The sequence below is a fragment of the Myxine glutinosa genome, chromosome 8, assembly GCF_964187855.1.
Source record: "Myxine glutinosa chromosome 8, kmMyxGlut1.1, whole genome shotgun sequence".
NCBI lineage: Eukaryota > Metazoa > Chordata > Myxini > Myxiniformes > Myxinidae > Myxine > Myxine glutinosa.
Window position 1 is genome coordinate 52,691,590 of NC_136268.1, and position 17,766 is coordinate 52,709,355.

Below are 17,766 nucleotides of genomic sequence, written 5' to 3' on the forward strand. Positions count from 1 at the left end.
CAGACAGGGGTGAAAACGTAACCTCCATCCACCTTTGGTGGCGGAGGTAATAATAATTCCCCAGTGGTGTTTGTAATAGCGGACATGGATTTGTCCCCCCCATTGGAGGAAGACCCTCTCGTGTTCAGGCCGTTGGTGCTCCTATAGTTGGCAGCGAGTGCCCCGGAAGCATTGACGGAAAGAGAGTGACAATTATATGTGTGGGGAAAATTGCATGCTTTGTCAGGGTCGCCCAGATAGCTCAGATGGCAGAGCACTGATCTTCACCAAAATCGAATCATTTCGTCGTTGTCACATACGCTACCTCTCTGCCGAATTTCGTCCAAATCTGTACACAACTTTTTGAGATATCTTGTTCACAAACAAACAGACAGACGGGGGTGAAAACATAACCTCCACTCACCTTTGGTAGCAGAGGTAAAAAGCTCAAAAAATACTAAACCTCAGCTTATTCCACACAAAAATTCGAAAATGGCCCGGCCAATATTATTAGCACCTTTTAGAAGTTATTAGAAATAATTACATGTCAAGCAGGTGATTCTCCTTCACTTTGGAAGTGAACTCACCTGTGGTGTGTTGCAGGTGCCTGCAATATAAAATTCACTCATTCAACCAGTTTGAATGGAGAAAAGGAGTCATTCTGCTATTATGTGTCACTGTGTTCCACAATGAGCATGGAGAAAAGAAAGAAAACCAGAGAATTGTCTGAGGAGGTCAGACACAAGATTGTAGCCAAGTATGGACAATCTCAAGGCTACAACTCAATCTTCAGAGACCCTGATGTTTCTATGTCCACCGTACACAATGTTATCAGGACGTTTAAGGCACATGGCACTGTAGCCAATCTCCCTGGATGTGGCCGCAAGAGAAAACTTCATCGAAGATTGCAGCGAAGGATTCTTCGAAAAGTGGAGAAAGCACCTTGATCAACTGCCAAATATATTCAAGCTGACCTTCAGACACAAGGTACGACAGTTTCAACTCAAACCATCCATCACCAACTCAATGAAAGGGGGTTCTATGGCAGGAGACCCAGGACGATCCGACTGCTGAGAGAGAGAGACATCAGAAAGCCCGACTGGAGTTTGGCAAAACACACCTGAACAAGCCAAAATCCTTCTCGGAGAATGTCCTGTGGACAGATGAGACCAAATTAGAGATTTTTTTGTAAAGCACATCATCTCTATGTTTACAGAAAACAAAATGAAGCCTTCAAAGACAAGTCAAACATGGAGGAGGTTCAGCGATCTTTTGGAGTTGCTGTGCTGCCTCTGGCACTGGGTGCCATGAATGTGTGCATGGCATCATGAAATCAGGAGATTACGAAGGCATTTTGGAGCACAATGTTAAACCCAGTGTCAGAAAGCTGGGTCTCCGTCGAAGATCATGTGTCTTGCAGCAGGACAATGACCCCAAACACACTTCAAAAAGCACCCAGGAATGGTTCAAGACAAAACGCTGGACTGTTCTGAAGTGGCCAGCAATGAGTCCAGATCTAAATCCCATGGAACACCCATGGGGGGATTTGAAAACAGCAGTTGGGAGAAGGCACCCTTCAAATCTGGGAGAACTGGAGCAGTTTGCACAAGAAGAGTGGGGAAAACTGCCAGTAGAGAGGTGTGGGGAGATCTGAAAATAGCAGTTGGGAGAAGGCACCTTTCAAATCTGGGAGAACTGGAGCAGTTTGCACAAGAAGAGTGGGCCAAACTGCCAGCGGAGAGGTGGAGGAAGCTTATTCATGGCTATAGGAAGAGCTTGACTGCAGTTATTTTGTCCAAAGTCTGTCCTACCAAATATTAAGTCAATGGTGTCAATAATTTTGTCAATGCCATTTCTTTTTATTTTCTGATTTAAAAGGATATATTAAGTTCTGAATCAAAAACAAAGGTTCTGTAATATTAACAGTGAAATAAGGAATTGTGGAGATCAAATACTTTTGTCAATTTCAACTTATTTTTCGAGAAAATTGTGAATTATTCGAAAAAAGTGCAAGTGTGCCAATATTTTTGGCCACGACTGTATTTTCTTTTTGAGTAAACGTAATCAATGCTTCAATGTGTTGTAAATTTGGAACTTTCATTTGGATATACTTTCCCATAATAAATTACCAAGTACAAAAAATTATTTTTCAAAGCAAAAAACATTTGCGGTGCAAAATATTTCACGGGTATCTGGGTTAATTAGGCTTAAACAAAATAAGAAATTAGAAGGCTACCATATTTAAGTACCTAACGAGGTGTGGCTTGGAGAGGTGGGAAATCGGGTGATGGGTACAGTGAAAAGTGAATCCAGGATTGCAAAAAAAGGGGAAAGGACAATACCATAAGTGTGTAATGATAATTGGCCATGTCTGGCCCGAAACCCTGAACTATATTCCACATGGAAACGAACTTGAAAGAGCAATCAGATTTGCAGACCTCACCAGGACATTTTTCTGTGGTCTTTGGGTGGTTTTATAGTACGTATTTTATTGACATACTCATATTTTAATTTTACAAACATTATTTATAGTGGTACAGGGTTGGAAAAATATAACGTGTAAAAATGTTGGTCTTTGTTGGCACATTATCTGCGGACAAACAAAAAACAACTAGAACGGCACTTGGAAGAGATCATACCTCCACCAAGCGCAACAGTTTACGTTTTGTATCCCACTGATAGGGATCAGGATTCTGAACTGAACCCAAATCTGATCGCTTGTTCTTGTCATCTAACCAACTCATTCACCAAGTTTCGTCTGAATCCGTCCATAACTTTATTGAGATGTCGTTTTTGGTCCTATCTTAATGGTGACGAATCACTAAAAATTTTTTATCAGATCCAGATCCGGATTCGAATCTTCACCAAAGTCTAATCGTTTAGTCCGTGCCACATACCCAACCTCTCCACCAAATTTCGTCCAAATCTGTCCACATCTTTTTGAGATATGTTATTCACAGACAGACATACAGGGGGTGAAAACATAACTTTCATCTATGTACCTTCGGTGGCAGAGGTAAATAGAAAGACAAACAGACAAACTCACCCAAATTCCTGGGATGATAATAATATAAAAACCTGCTCCTTTGGTATGGGTAATAAAACCAAAACATGGTCGTTGAAAGAAGGTATAATGATGAAGGCTTGATCTGGACTATATTAACAGAAAAAGATAACACATCTGAACTTAAACAAACCAACTCAACCTCCCTGTGCATGTTCCATCCACTTCATTGCAGCATTTGTTTTGTAAAAGTGCACAGCAGGTATTAAACCTCGTGAAATATGAAGATGCAATATGAAGATGCCATGTAAAGACCTGATGGGACCTTCAACGAAGAATGTTCATGAGTGTCAAAAGGCTTGGGACATTCCGCAACAAAGGTCCTTCCAAAGTCACCTTCCACAATAGGAAATCAAATGAAAGGTCATGCAGCAGTTGAGAGTAGTGCAGGTGTCCAAGATAATTCATTATTGGGCCAGGAGTACCTTAAATATGGAATGGCGCAATATAATATGGAAACCTAAACATTGGGAGAAACTGCAGGGTATTAGCTGTGTTTGAGGTATAAACGGATAAAATAATTCATAGAGATCGAATAAGGAGTAATGAATTAACAACACTGCACAATTCCTCACCACCCCATTCGTTTAGACAACACAGGTATGTACATCACTAATACAAATGATGCATTCAGTTGATCAAATACCTCATATTACATGCATGTAATCCAATTGTTAACTAAGAAAAACGACGTGTAGACTTTAGTGATTTATTAACAACATAATATTTTATTGACAGGCAATATTTTTAAAACTGCGCAAACTTATGAAATTGTTCACTTCTGAAGGATATCTTACAATCCGCCACCGTCTAGCCGAAGGCAGCCGCAATGATGACCAGACAGGATTCCCCTTTGATGGTGCTGTAATTTATCCTTAATTGCTTCTTCATTCAATGCAATGGACATTCTGTTGCATTTCTCACAAATTACACCCAGCATGCACCTCGTTTAAACACTGGGAAAACTGGTGCAAGTCTGCGTCGTGCTGTTAAAATCACTCTTATTAATTTACGTAATACTGTATATTAAAAGTTATTTGACTCCTTGCTAATGATATTTTTATATTCTTAAAAATACTTTATGTTTATACTGTAAATATTCAAAATATAGAGACTTGGCATTTAATATGGAATTTTTTTTTTTCTGGACTTGGGTTTACTTTCTGAACTCAGCATATCAATCTGGTGAGTTTCTTTTACCCTTCGGTGATGTCTTTGTTGAAAGAATCATGTCACTGATTGTCTTTTGCAGCAAGAAGTCAATAACAGGATTATATCACAGATGGCGTGACAAAATGTAAGGACAGGTACATTTGACGATTGGCTTCACAATCGGGTATATAAGGGTTGTTGCGTTCTGTATTAGTGGAAAACAACTGCTGCACGTCTACAAAAGTTATTCCCGCATCCTCTGGAGATGGTCCATCAACTTGACAATGCTGTTTGTCATGGAGTGGTGGCTTTACAAAATTCTGGCATGAAACAGCGTGCTTTTGCTCAGCAGTATGGCATCACTCAAGGTCAGGTGTCAAAGATCCTGAAACGAAATGCTCAGAGGGGTGTCCCTACTCCAATACCTAGGCCAGGACGTCCACGCAGAACCACAAGGAGAGATGATCGCCAGCTGCACCGGTTAGTCTGCAATGGCCGTACCAAGTCAGCTAATCGGCTTAGGGCTGAGTGGCAGCAACTGACAAATGTGCCTGTATCCAGAAGGCTAGTCAACCAACGACTGTTTCAAGCAGGCTATCGTGCCAGGCGTCCCCTGAGAAAGCCACGCCTGACCAGACAACACAGCCAGTGCCGATTGCAGTGGGCCAGAGAGCACCGTCAATGGCAGCCAGGACACTGGAATCATGTGACCTTCAGTGGCGAGTCTAGATTTCTGGTCTATCGTCAAGATGGCCGCGTCCGAGTGCGCAGACAAGTGCATGAAGCCCACAACGAAGATTGTATAGTGCCAAGAGTCCAAGCTGGAGGTGGTGGGGTGGCCGTTTGGGCTGCTTTTCATGCAGGGGGCAAAACTGACTTGGTTGTTCTGAATGGAAACCTGAACCAGTTCAAGTACAGGGTCATTCTGGAAGAAACATTGCTTCCATTTGCTCGTGCAGCCTTTCGAGGAAACTTTGTCTTCCAAGATGACAATGCACGGCCTCATCGTGCTCGCATGATCCAACACTTTCTTGCTGACCGTGGTGTAGAGCATATGGAGTGGCCTGCCATGTCCCCGGATATGAATCCGATAGAGAACTTGTGGGCAGAATTAACGCGTCAAATCGACAACTTGGACCAGCAGCCGACCTCTGTGCATGAACTGCAGCAGACTATTGTCACTGCATGGCAAGCGATTCCTGTCCAAACCTTGGCAAATCTCGTGAACAGCATGCCTTGACGTGTACGTGCTCTCCTGAATGCTCGTGGGGGTTACACGAAATACTGAACTGTAATTTTACTGTCCGTAATCCCAGTCATAATTTAGCTTTTGTCTTTGTTGAATTTTTTTTTTGGCTAATGTGCAAAATAAAGAGATACTTCTGGAAAACGTACAGAAGTTTAACACAGTACTGTCCGTGAATTGAGTTCGATATCAGTTTACATCACTTTCAAGGATCAATTTATTTGCTTCGAAATGTCAAATGTGGTTTTGTTTCTTTTAAAGGTCACACTAACAAAATCTAGAATAATTTCAACATAATTCCAATGAACTTTTGGTTCTAAGTCATCTTGAAAAGTAAGTTCACCCCCACAAAAAAAATATTCCATATTAAATGCCAAGTCTGTGTATATATATATATATATATATATATATATATATATATATATATATATATATATATATATATATGAAATAAATAAATAATAAAATCACTTTAAAATCATGTACTTTAAAAAGAGAGAAAAACTTTAACGAATGAATAAAATGAAAACAGAACAAAAAGTAAAATTAAAGCTTATCAAAATGATGGTAAAAAGTCAAAAGGTTTCACAAAAATTATGAGAGCTATTTGAATTTGACTTCGGTATACTGTATATGGCTATATGCACTGACATGCGCAAGCTCTAACGAATATTCTTCTTCTTCCTCTGCGTTCTTTAAAAGGGGTGTGGCAAAAGTGATTATCGATTTCAATAGTGATCTATCGCAAATTAATAATCAATAAAGAATCCATAAATTACATTGGCTATAATTATGGAAGCATTATAAATTGGGTACAAAACCTACCTCTAGTCAGGATAAGCTTAGTTGGACCTTTGTCTGAATTATTTCACTTAACTTGCAATTCACACGCATTTTCCACATGAGGTGTGATCAAGCAATTCATTTTTGTGTCAAAATAGGTGGCCTTGCGACATATTGTAGAACTGCTTCCTCCATTAAAGATTAGGCGGCTCCCATCGTTGTTTCAAAATTGCATTGCAGACTTTAAAGCATTCTTCGAAGCACTTTCCCCTTGGTGTTCTCAACTTTACAAAAGTGGTTCCAAACTATTGTTTTCAACACATCAGGGATACCCACATCAAACCCAAACGTTACAACGAAGACAAATTCACTTTGAGAACAAATGACACATGTATCAAGTCATCCCTTCCTTGTGTGGCTGTTTGAAACTTATTCCTTGAAAACTATTGATATTCATTTTACTGACTGACATGTAATATGAAAAGAACATGTTACCACCTAGATCACCATACTTATTGAAGTCGACGCTATCATTATATCGGAAACCCTGCGTGCGTGTGTGTGTGTGTATATATATGTACAGTGCATTCAGAAAGTATTCAGACCCCTTCACTTTTTCACATTTTGTTATGTTGCAGCCTTATGCTGAAATCGTTTAAATTCATTTTTTCCCTCATCGATCTACACTCAATACCCCATAATGACAAAGAGAAAACAGGATTTTAGAAAGTTTTGAAAATTTATTAAAAAGAATAAACTGAAATATCACATTGACATAAGTATTCAGACCCTTCGCTATGAGACTTTAAATTTAGCTCAGGTGCCCCCCATTTCTCTTGATCATCTTTGAGATGTTTCTACACCTTGATTGGAGTCCAATTTGGGGGGCCCAAAATAGGTATTTTTTTGTTTGTTTGTTTAAAGTTTTATGATTATGATAGTATGATTCTACATGCTGCCCTGTCTTCTAGCAACCATTGAAATTGGTTTAAGATACCTTGAGTCAGTGCAGTATACTGTTTATTCTACCAGATGAGCGCCAGGGGTATTGGCCCTCTGTTTTGTTGTTGAAACACAAAGGCCACATTAATATTGGGTTATTGCTCATTCATGGATTTCTGGTATTGTGATCTGGTGTTGTAATGATGTAACCCCCCTCTCCTTTTCCCATTGACGTACTACCGCTTGAACATCTGTCACAACTTTTGTTTTGTCGTGTATACGTTAGGTTTGCTCGTCCGTTAGCATGGTTTTACTCCATCCCTTTCTTGATGTCTTTATTCGTGTGTTGTATTGGGTTGGGAGATCAATCATTTCACTTGTTAACCCCCTCCCTGTTCTTTTGTGTGCCAGGCTTCAAGAACCAATCATCAATGTTTTGTGGGCATGATGCCCAGTACGCAGGTTCCCCCCAGGTCAAACTCAGATGGTTTGCTTTGGCTTGACAAGGCTTGTGGATCACAAGCGAAACATTGCCTTGGGCTAATCCTTCTCTTGCAGTTCGCAGCAAAAAATATCGGAGAGTTGGTTTTCATTATATTTTTTGGTTGGCTGTGCTTGTTTTAGTAGAATGGTTATTCATTCCCAACCGCATAAATTTGATGTCTTGTATGTATATGTATATAATGTATATATACAGTATATATGTATCTATATAAACACTTCCCATGCTATTCTAGCTGCATTTAAGCAACAGAGAAAAGTAACACAAGATAAGCCCTTTGCTCTTTTAAACCTTACCCAGGGTCATCCCTGCAGCAGACATTCACAAGTAGTATATACATGAGAATCCCAGTGCTACACGTCCCTCTTTTTTTTTCTTTTCTTTTTTGTATACAGAATCGAGGCTCGTGAAAGAGCTAACATTTATCACAAAAAAAATCAAACAGACACACAAAGTATATAATAAGGGGAGAGCGGTAGACAAGATGGGGAGAGAAGGGGAAACACACAAACACAACATTCTGAAAGTCCCTTAGCCACCAGACTGGTTTCATCACATGTTGGCGAATCATCAGCGGCGTAGACAGAAATGCGCACCACCGAGATGACACTTGAAATTTAGCTCAGGTGCCTCCCATTTCTCTTGATCATCTTTGAGATGTTTCTACACCTTGATTGGAGTCCACCTCTGGTAAATTCAATTGATTGGACATGATTTGGAAAGGCACACACCTGTGTATATAATAATAATAATAATACATTTATTTTATATAGCGCTTTTCAAGAAGCCCAAAGGCGCTTTGACAGAGTACAAAAAACAAGTGCAAAAAGACAAAAATCAATAGGTAAATAATCAAAGCAAAAGGAAGGAGAAGGAGAAGAGATAGTCAGGGGTTAAGTGCTGTGGGTTAAATGTTGAATGCAGTGTTGAACAGGTGGGTCTTGAGTGATGTTTTGAATGCGGTGAGTGAGGAGGAGTCTCTGATGGTGTGAGGTAGTGAGTTCCAGAGGGTGGGAGCAGCGATGGAGAAGGCCCTGTCCCCCCAGGATCTGAATTTGGTCCGGATGGGGGGGGGGGGGGGTCAGGAGGTTGGTACCAGCAGAGCGGAGGTTGCGGGTGGGAGTGTGTCTGGAGAGGAGGTCAGTCAGGTAGGATGGGGCCAGGTTATAGAGGGCTTTGTAGGTCAAGAGGAGGATTTTGTACTATAACGTCTCACAGCTGACAATGCATATCAGAGCAAAAACCAAGCCATGAGGTCGAAGGAACTGCCTGCAGAGCTCAGAGACAGGATTGTGTCGAGGCACAGATCTGGGGAAGCCTACAAAAAAATTTCTGTTGCATTGAAGGTTTCCAACAGCACAGTGGCCTCCATAATTCTTAAATGGAAGAAGTTTGGAACAACCAGGACTCTTCCTAGAGCTGGCCGCCCGGCCAAACTGAGCAATCGGGGGAGAAGGGCCTTGGTAAGAGAGGTGACCAAGAACCTGATGGTCACTCTGGCTGAGCTCCAGAGATCCTGTGTGGAGATGGTGGAAACTTCCAGAAGGACAACCATCACTGCAACACTCCACCGATCTGGGCTTTATGGCAGAGTGGCCAGACGGAAGCCTCTCCTCAGTGAAAGACACATGAAAGCCCGCTTGGAGTTTGCAAAAAAGCACCTAAAGGACTCTCAGACTGTGAGAAACAAGATTATGTGGTCTGATGAAACCAAGATTGAACTGTTTGGCTGAAAATTGAAAAAATAGACCATAGTGAACACACATTCATGTTAAAAGATTGGCCTTTAAACCTACACATATGAAGGGAGAGACACCTGTACAAAAACACAAACTGACATATGCACTCGTATATAAATATATCATGCCCTTTGCGTTTGTGTGTGTGTGTGTGTGCGTGTGTGTGTATATATATATATATATATATATAGACATGTATGTACAGACTTGGCATTTGATATGATATGGAATAATTTTTTTTGTGGGGGTGAACTTACTTTTCAAGATGTCTTAGAACCAAAAGTTCATTGGAATGAAGTTGAAATTATTCTAGATTTTGTTAATGTGACCTTTAAAAGAAACAAAAACCACATTTGACATTTCAAAACAAATACATTGATCCTTGAAAGTGATGTAAACTGATATCGAACTCAATTCATGGACAGTACTGTGTTAAACTTCTGTACGTTTTCCAGAAGTATCTCTTTATTTTGCACATTAGCCAAATTTTTTTTTTAACAAAAACAAAAGTTAAATTACGACTGGGATTACGGACAGTAAAATTACAGTTCAGGACTTCGTGTAACCCCCACGAGCATTCAGGAGAGCACGTACACGTTGAGGCATGCTGTTCACGAGATTTGCCAAGGTTTGGACAGGAATCGCTTGCCATGCAGTGACAATAGCCTGCTGCAATTCACGCACAGATGTCGGCTGCTGGTACAAGTGGTCGATTTGACGCGTTAATTCTGCCCACAAGTTCTCTATCGGATTCATATCCGGGGACATGGCAGGCCACTCCATATGCTCTACACCACGGTCAGCAAGAAAGTGTTGGATCATGCGAGCATGATGAGGCCGTGCATTGTCATCTTGGAAGACAAAGTTTCCTCGAAAGGCTGCACGAGCAAATGGAAGCATTGTTTCTTCCAGAATGGCCACAAACTTGAACTGGTTCAGGTTTCCATTCAGAACAACCAGGTCAGTTTTTCCCCCTGCATGAAAAGCAGCCCAAACGGTCACCCCACCACCTCCAGCTTGGACTCTTGGCACTATACAATCTTTGTTGTAGGCTTCATGCACTTGTCTGTGCACTCGGACGCGGCCATATTGACGATAGACCAGACATCTAGACTCGTCACTGAAGATCACGTGATTCCAGTGTCCTGGCTGCCATTGACGGTGCTCTCTGGCCCACTGCAATCGGCGCTGGTGGTGTTGTCTGGTCAGGCGTGGCTTTTTTCCGGGGACGCCTGGCATGATAGCCTGCTTGAACCAGTCGTTGGTTGACTAGCCTTCTGGATACAGGCACATTTGTCAGTTGCTGCCACGCAGCCCCAAGCCGATTAGCTGACTTGGTATGGCCATTGCGGACTAACCGGTGCAGCTGGCGATCATCCCTCCTTGTGGTTCTGCGGGGACGTCCTGGCCTCGGTATTGGAGTAGGGACACCCCTCTGAGCATTTCGTTTCAGGATCTTTGACACCTGACCTTGAGTGATGCCATACTGCCGAGCAATAGCACGCTCTTTCATGCTGTAATTTCGTAAAGCCACCACTCCATGACAAACAGCATTGTCAAGTTGACGGACCATCTCCAGAGGAAGCGGCAATAATTTTTGGAGATGTGCAGCAGTTGTTTTCCACTAATACAGAACGCAACAACCCTTGTATACCCGACTGTGAAGCCAATCATCAAATGCACCTGTCCGTACATTTTGCCACGCCACCTGTGATATAATCCTGTTGTTGACTTCTTGCTGCGACAGACAATCAGTGACATGGTTCTTTTAACAAACAAATCACCAAAGTGTAAAAGAAACTCACCAGATTGATATACTGAGTTAAGAAAGCAAACCCAAGTCAAGAAAAAAAATATATTCCATATTAAATGCCAAGTCTGTGTATATGTATAATATGTATATTTGTATATATGTATATAATTATGTATATATGTATATTTATATATGTATATATGTATATGTATATATCTTTATTCCACATGGACACAAATGCATACAATTAGTGATTCACTGAACCAGGCGTGGTCCATTCCCCAAAAGCACTGACTTCATTTGGAGTAGCTCAAAATAGGTCATCATTAGTGGTGACCAGCAATCCCATATCTGGAACTGTTCATAGCACTGCATCGTCTGTCGAAAGTTTTTGACATATTTGCGTTTCAAAGTCATTACATTGCACCATTTTACTGCTGGAAATGTCAAGAGGAAAACGTACAAACACATTTCTTTGTAATTTTTCAGAAAATCTACGAGGTGCACACATTTTAACATTCTTTGGAGTTCAGACAGTTGAGATGTATGAATATTTATTTATTTAATGCAGTTCTTGCATCTATTAAGTATGCACAGAAGTAAAGTCATAAGTAAGACAGCTGAGACGACAGTTTCAACAGAAGGGTTTCAGTACTCCATTATAATAATTATCATGGCTGATGTCACCTGCAATGCCAATTCTCTTGGCCATTTCACCTTCGTGATTTTCCTAGGACTGTCCTAACCACATGAACTGCAAAGCGAGGAGATAAGTTCAAATGAATAGTGATGAAATATTCTTAACACGATATGTCATTTGTTCCCAACACTCCCCTCCACCCCTCCACTAACCTATCTCTCCCAGACCTGAGTCCATTATAAATAAATGAGCCCAGTGCGCGAGGTCCCATTCACCTGCATCTTTACCCTTAGTCGTTCACTTGAAGTTCAACGAATAGACGTTTCCATGTCTACCTGGTCCCGTAACAACACCAGCTATTCGCAGGGAAGTGTCATTGGTCACAGCGCTGTGAACCGGCAATCAGCAAGTGTATATGCTGGCGCTGGAGGCATGGGAACTCGCGGTAACTATAGAACATCTACCATTGAGTTTGGAAGTAAGCAGGGTCTGGGTTTTGGTGGTTCCTTTTTACCTAGTAGCTTCCGTTGTGCGAGAATGGGATGCAGACCAACATTAGCAATTGGGTGTGGTGTCAAGATGAACAATGAGAAACAAGAGATGCGATCTCTAAATGACCGTCTGGCCGAATACTTGGACAAGGTTCACTTCTTGGAAAAGGCCAATGAAGGACTCGAAGTCAAAATCAAGGAGATACTGAATGTCAAAGGTGTGACACTGACGGACTGTACTGCTTATTATTCGAACATCGAGGATTTGCGTAAAAAGGTGAGCAAAATATGTTGATCTAATTTCTTGGAATTGAAATTTGTACCAGTATTATAATAGCAGCTTTTTAAAAGACAGTACATTCAGAAAGTACAGTGCATTCAGAAAGTATTCAGACCCCTTCACTTTTTTCACATTTTGTTATGTTGCAGCCTTATGCTGAAATCGTTTAAATTCATTTTTTCCCTCATCAACCTACACTCAATACCCCATAATGACAAAGAGAAAACAGGATTTTAGAAAGTTTTGGCAAATTTATTAATAATAAAAAACTGAAATATCACATTTACATAAGTATTCAGACCCTTTGATATGACACTTGAAATTTAGCTCAGGTGCCTCCCATTTCTCTTGATCATCTTTGAGATGTTTCTACCCCTTCATTGGAGTCCACCTGTGGTAAATTCAATTGATTGGACATGATTTGGAAAGGCACACACCTGTCTATATAAGGTCTCACAGCTGACAATGCATATCAGAGCAAAAACCAAGCCATGAGGTCGAAGGAACTGCCTGCAGAGCTCAGAGAGGATTGTGTCGAGGCACAGATCTGGGGAAGCCTACAAAAAAAAATATCTGCTGCATTGAAGGTTCCCAAGAGCACAGTGGCCTCCATAATTCTTAAATGGAAGAAGTTTGGAACAACCAGGACTCTTCCTAGAGCTGGCCGCCCGGCCAAATTGAGCAATCGGGGCAGAAGGGCCTTGGTAAGAAAGGTGACCAAGAACCCGATGGTCACTCTGGCTATGCTTCAGAGATCTTGTGTGGAGATGGGAGAAACTTCCAGAAGGACAACCATCACTGCAACACTCCACCGATCTGGGCTTAATGGCAGAGTGGCCAGACGGAAGCCTCTCCTCAGTGAAAGACACATGAAAGCCCGCTTGGAGTTTGCAAAAAAGCACCAAAAGGACTCTCAGACTTTGAGAAACAAGACTCTGTGGGCTTTGATGTGTATTCCATTGAGCTGCGGATGAAAGCCTTGTATGTGGCAAGGAGCTCAGGTAGGCAAGAAAGGACTTCGAACGACGGAGGATGCCCAGTTGGCGACTGGCTTTGGAGGTCAACTTGGAGATGTGGTTTTCCCAGGAAAGATCATGGCAGATAGTGACAACCAAAAGCTTGAGTGAGAGAACTTCTTGGAGAGGATTGTTGAGAAAGTATATGGGAGGGTTGTCCAGTCAGTCTTTTCGGAGAGACATAGTGAGAGTGTGAGATTTGTCAGCATTGAAAGACATGTTCCACTTGTTTGACCAGTCTGTGATTTTGTCCAGGTCTGCAGAGAGTGAGGAGGCTGAAGAGTGCCGATCTGAGGGATGAGGTATGGAGCGGCAGAGAATGGAGTCATCAGCAAAGATATAGAGGATTTTCCAGTCAGTTTCTTAATACAGTAGTGTATCGTTTCAGTCGTATAGTTTTCGTAATAATAATAATAATAATAATAATAATAATATAGTGAATATAACCATAATACTTTAATTCCAATGTCATGAATGTAAGGTTTATGGATTGAAGCGGTGTATGGTTCAGGATCAGTGATGATCGGTGTTCGGCACTAATATTAATAATTGAGGAAGTAAGGAATTCGCCTCGGTTTTTTGATGGTAATATCATTTTCGAAATAATGATAACGTAACGTTAATGTTGTAGTAAATTTAATCATAACACCAATCCCTTCATAGTAACTGAAAACGCACTGGAAGCTAAAATATTGTTATGAAATTTGGGGTAGGGCCTATATAAGATCCAGGTAGATCTTCATAGGTAGGTGCTTCAACTATCGTGATAGGCAACCTCATCTATAATAAGTTTGTTTTGGCGGTTTGTTTGGATTAAGGTGTATCTTCGTCCCCATTACGAGGAATGGGGCATGTTAAGTAGTTGTAGGGATTATGCTAATTCCCCAGTGTGTCAAACCTGTGATCATCCATTTGTCCCATATGGCAATACACCAATAGACATTAGTTAGCCCCATTAGCGCACACATTAATAAAAACTTCCCTCTCACAATAATACTTACCGGAAGAACAGACAGGAAGCGGCCGTGCATTACGCCGGCAGGGCAATGAAACATCGAACAGGCAGGCTGAGAGCCACGCCAAGAAGCTTCCCCGTGATTGGTGGAAGGAAGGTGAAGGAAGCGAGACACTGGTTGGCCACCGACCAATGGGATGACACCAAGAGCGCGAAGCGCTCGGCTAATGGGAGTGGACGAGCGGGGCGAGCAAGAAGCGACGCACTGGTTGGAGAAGGAGGAGAGCTGACGTCACGAGACAGCCGGTAAAACGTCATGCAGGCGGACATTTTCTCTCGGTTTTTCGATCCCTTTGTGGCCGGACGTTCTCTTCGATTTGGACGCTCTTCCCTTCTTCTCCTGTTGCCTTTGTGCATTCCTCTGCCGTCGAGTCTCTCATCTTGGTTCCGAACAAGCGAGCGATTCCGCGTGGATGGAGCCAGGCACGGCCGGAAGAGCAAGCTGCACGCGACTGTTCGAGTCGTCGCGGAAGGCATGTGGCATGCCAGCAGATGAGACCGGGGCATGCTGGTGGCTCGGTGGGCCTAGTGGAACGCGAACAAGGACGCGTCATGGCCTGCTGAACGGGGGCGCGGCGAGGCCTGCTTTGCGCCAACCGGAGCCGTGTTGGACGACGGTGCTCAAGCCTGACGATTCCTGACTGCAGACAGAGATAAGCCGCACCACACAAAACACAACGTTTCTTTTAAATTATATCTTCCTTTGTTTGTTTTAGAAGTCTGTGTGTGGGAGCGCTCCATTTTAGGGGGATTTAGTTACCGGCGCGTTCTTTTCCTGTACCGATATTTGTTAAATAAACTCTGTATTATTTTCCCAAACAATTCTAAACCCGTTCCTGCTTGAGTTTATTTCCACAGGGTTGAAGACTGCTCGGGGCGACAGGTAAGCCTCCGCTTCCTCTTCTTCCTCTCCCGCATATATCGTGAGTCCGTGTTTGAATAACGCCTCAAATAATGCTCGATTTGCTATCCGTGATTCCCCGGTATTAACCGAGGGAAATTACACTGCAACATATCATGTTCTACATATTAAAGAGGCGGCAGTTTTGTGTCCGTTCTGTCATTACGTCTATGATGTCATTACGACGGCTGCTCCACTGACCGACATTTTAATTTACAAGTAGGCCTACACCCTCTCACTATGGGAGCTGCAGAAAGGGTCATATAGATTACAGTCGATCTATGGTCGGGTCTCAAGAACATTGGGTTTGGTCATTTACCAAGTTTCTTGTGGAGAGATCACCAAGTGGTTTAAGCATTCGAGCAAGCACTCCATTCAAAACCGTTAAGGAACGGCTGGCTTGGCAAGCGCTAGCTAGCTGCTTGGTAAATGAGCACATCTCCAACCGTTTTGGGGTATATAGATTACAGTAGATCTTCCCTCAGTTCTGAAAGTAAAACTTACCTCATGGATGTCGAGATTCCTCCAAATTTCTTTGTTTGATGTTATAAGCTGCATTAACGACTGTTTGAAAAGCTAATAATATGTTTGTGGTTTATCATATTTTACAAGCCCGGCTACGCTGCTGTTAGACTTTTGGTCTTGTTTTAAAGTCTCTGGTATGACTTGGTCGGGGTTTTGGACCTGTCAGGGCATTGCATCAATATATTGTTACAGATAAATGGGAGGGTTTTTCGGGGATTTAAAAGATCCCGCTCCTGACACTAGAAATGTTACGGTTCGCCTGTTTTCCGCTTTTTGGGCTTCTGGGTAACACGAATGTCTAGTAAACCCCGGATGCTATTTGCAACTATTAAATGTGGCCGGATCCTCTCCCACCCTCCTCCCCCCAAAGTCAGTTTACCATACCGGTGAGCTAAGCGAGGCAAATGGGGATCGTCCCGGTGGTTACGTGACAGACCTTAGCCAGTGGGCGGAGTGAAACCAACATCACGTAACCGTACCTGAGATCGAACTTAGATAACAAATCTGAGCTGGCCAACCACCTCAGCAGTCTCAAGTCACCATCAAAATGGATAGAATAAATCGATACAGTTCCTAAAGAAAGGGCCTTCATTACCCGTAACAATAAACAAAGGGCAAGTATTTACAATGGCAGGCCAAGCACGTATTTACAGGCAGATGAGACAATGAAATTGCATATATGTACAATAATTACAACACTCATACATTCCCCTTACCTCTACGAAGTCTACGTGAACATTCCCATCCCGGATCCTTATCTGCAATGACTTACCACTTCGCACTACATATGCTGGCATCATGCATCCGATAGGAAAGGGAGAGATTGGTGATTGGCAAAGAATGATGGGATGGATGATTGGCAACCAAGATGAGCTAGTAAACAAAGAAATATATGGGCTGAAGGACGGACCCCCTGCAGACAGACCTCACACTTGTTGACTGGCTCCCATGCCCTGACTGAAACTAGGACCCTCCCAGCTTGCTCCCCTCATGTACCTCACATAGCCATAGTCTCGGCGCTTCCCCACAGTGCTGTGGCGTTGATCGCAGCACGTGTGGAAATGTCCTCCTGACAGGCACCAGGGGTTTCCTGTTCAGTTACAGCGACGGTGCTGTTGGACGTGGGAATGAGAAAGCAAAGGTGTGCGAAGATGGGAGGAGAAAATATAAGGAAGAGAGCGAAAGGACGGACCCGTAAAATGCAAGAAAGACCGAATGCCGAAGACGAACCATGTGTGGTACGCAATTGGCAAAACACGTATAATAATGAAAGTAAATAATGTGAACGAACCGGCACAGTGAAGGGAATGATACAAGGAAGGAATCAAAAGAAGGAAACAAGAGAGAAGAGAAGGACGAGAATAGACTTGTGCGAGTAATATTGTTGTGGATATGAGGATTGTGTTTTTTTTTTTGTGTTTTTTTTTATTGCTTTATTGTGGACCCTCCTGCCTCCAGTTGTGTATCAAGGTCAAAGGGCGTCCCGTAGTTAGGTCATATACAATCACGATTAGCCAATAATAGATTTCCTCCTTGTTGGTAGTTATTTCCTTATTCTGTGTATTAGGCTAAGGATTTGTCTTCCATTAATTGACACTCCATTGCACCGAATTCAAATAGATAGATCCCCTTTCATTTCCATTTAATAAAGCCTCAATTGCCAACTGCATTCACCGTGACTCCATTAGCCACGAGGTAGGCTTGGAGAAGAAGGGGGAGGAGCTGCCGAATCCTGGGC

The 17,766-nt window shown here is 42.3% G+C and overlaps 1 protein-coding gene across 1 annotated transcript in view; it reads left to right on the forward strand.

Annotated features, from left to right (window-relative positions):
• Positions 1-12,127: 12,127 nt before the first annotated feature.
• LOC137433121 (keratin, type 1 cytoskeletal 11-like) overlaps positions 12,128-17,766 on the forward strand; it is a 74,000-nt gene continuing 68,361 nt past the window's right edge. The window contains exon 1 of the mRNA XM_068125576.2: positions 12,128-12,568. Within this exon, the coding sequence (XP_067981677.2) occupies positions 12,128-12,568 (441 nt within the window). The remainder of the gene's footprint in view (positions 12,569-17,766) is intronic.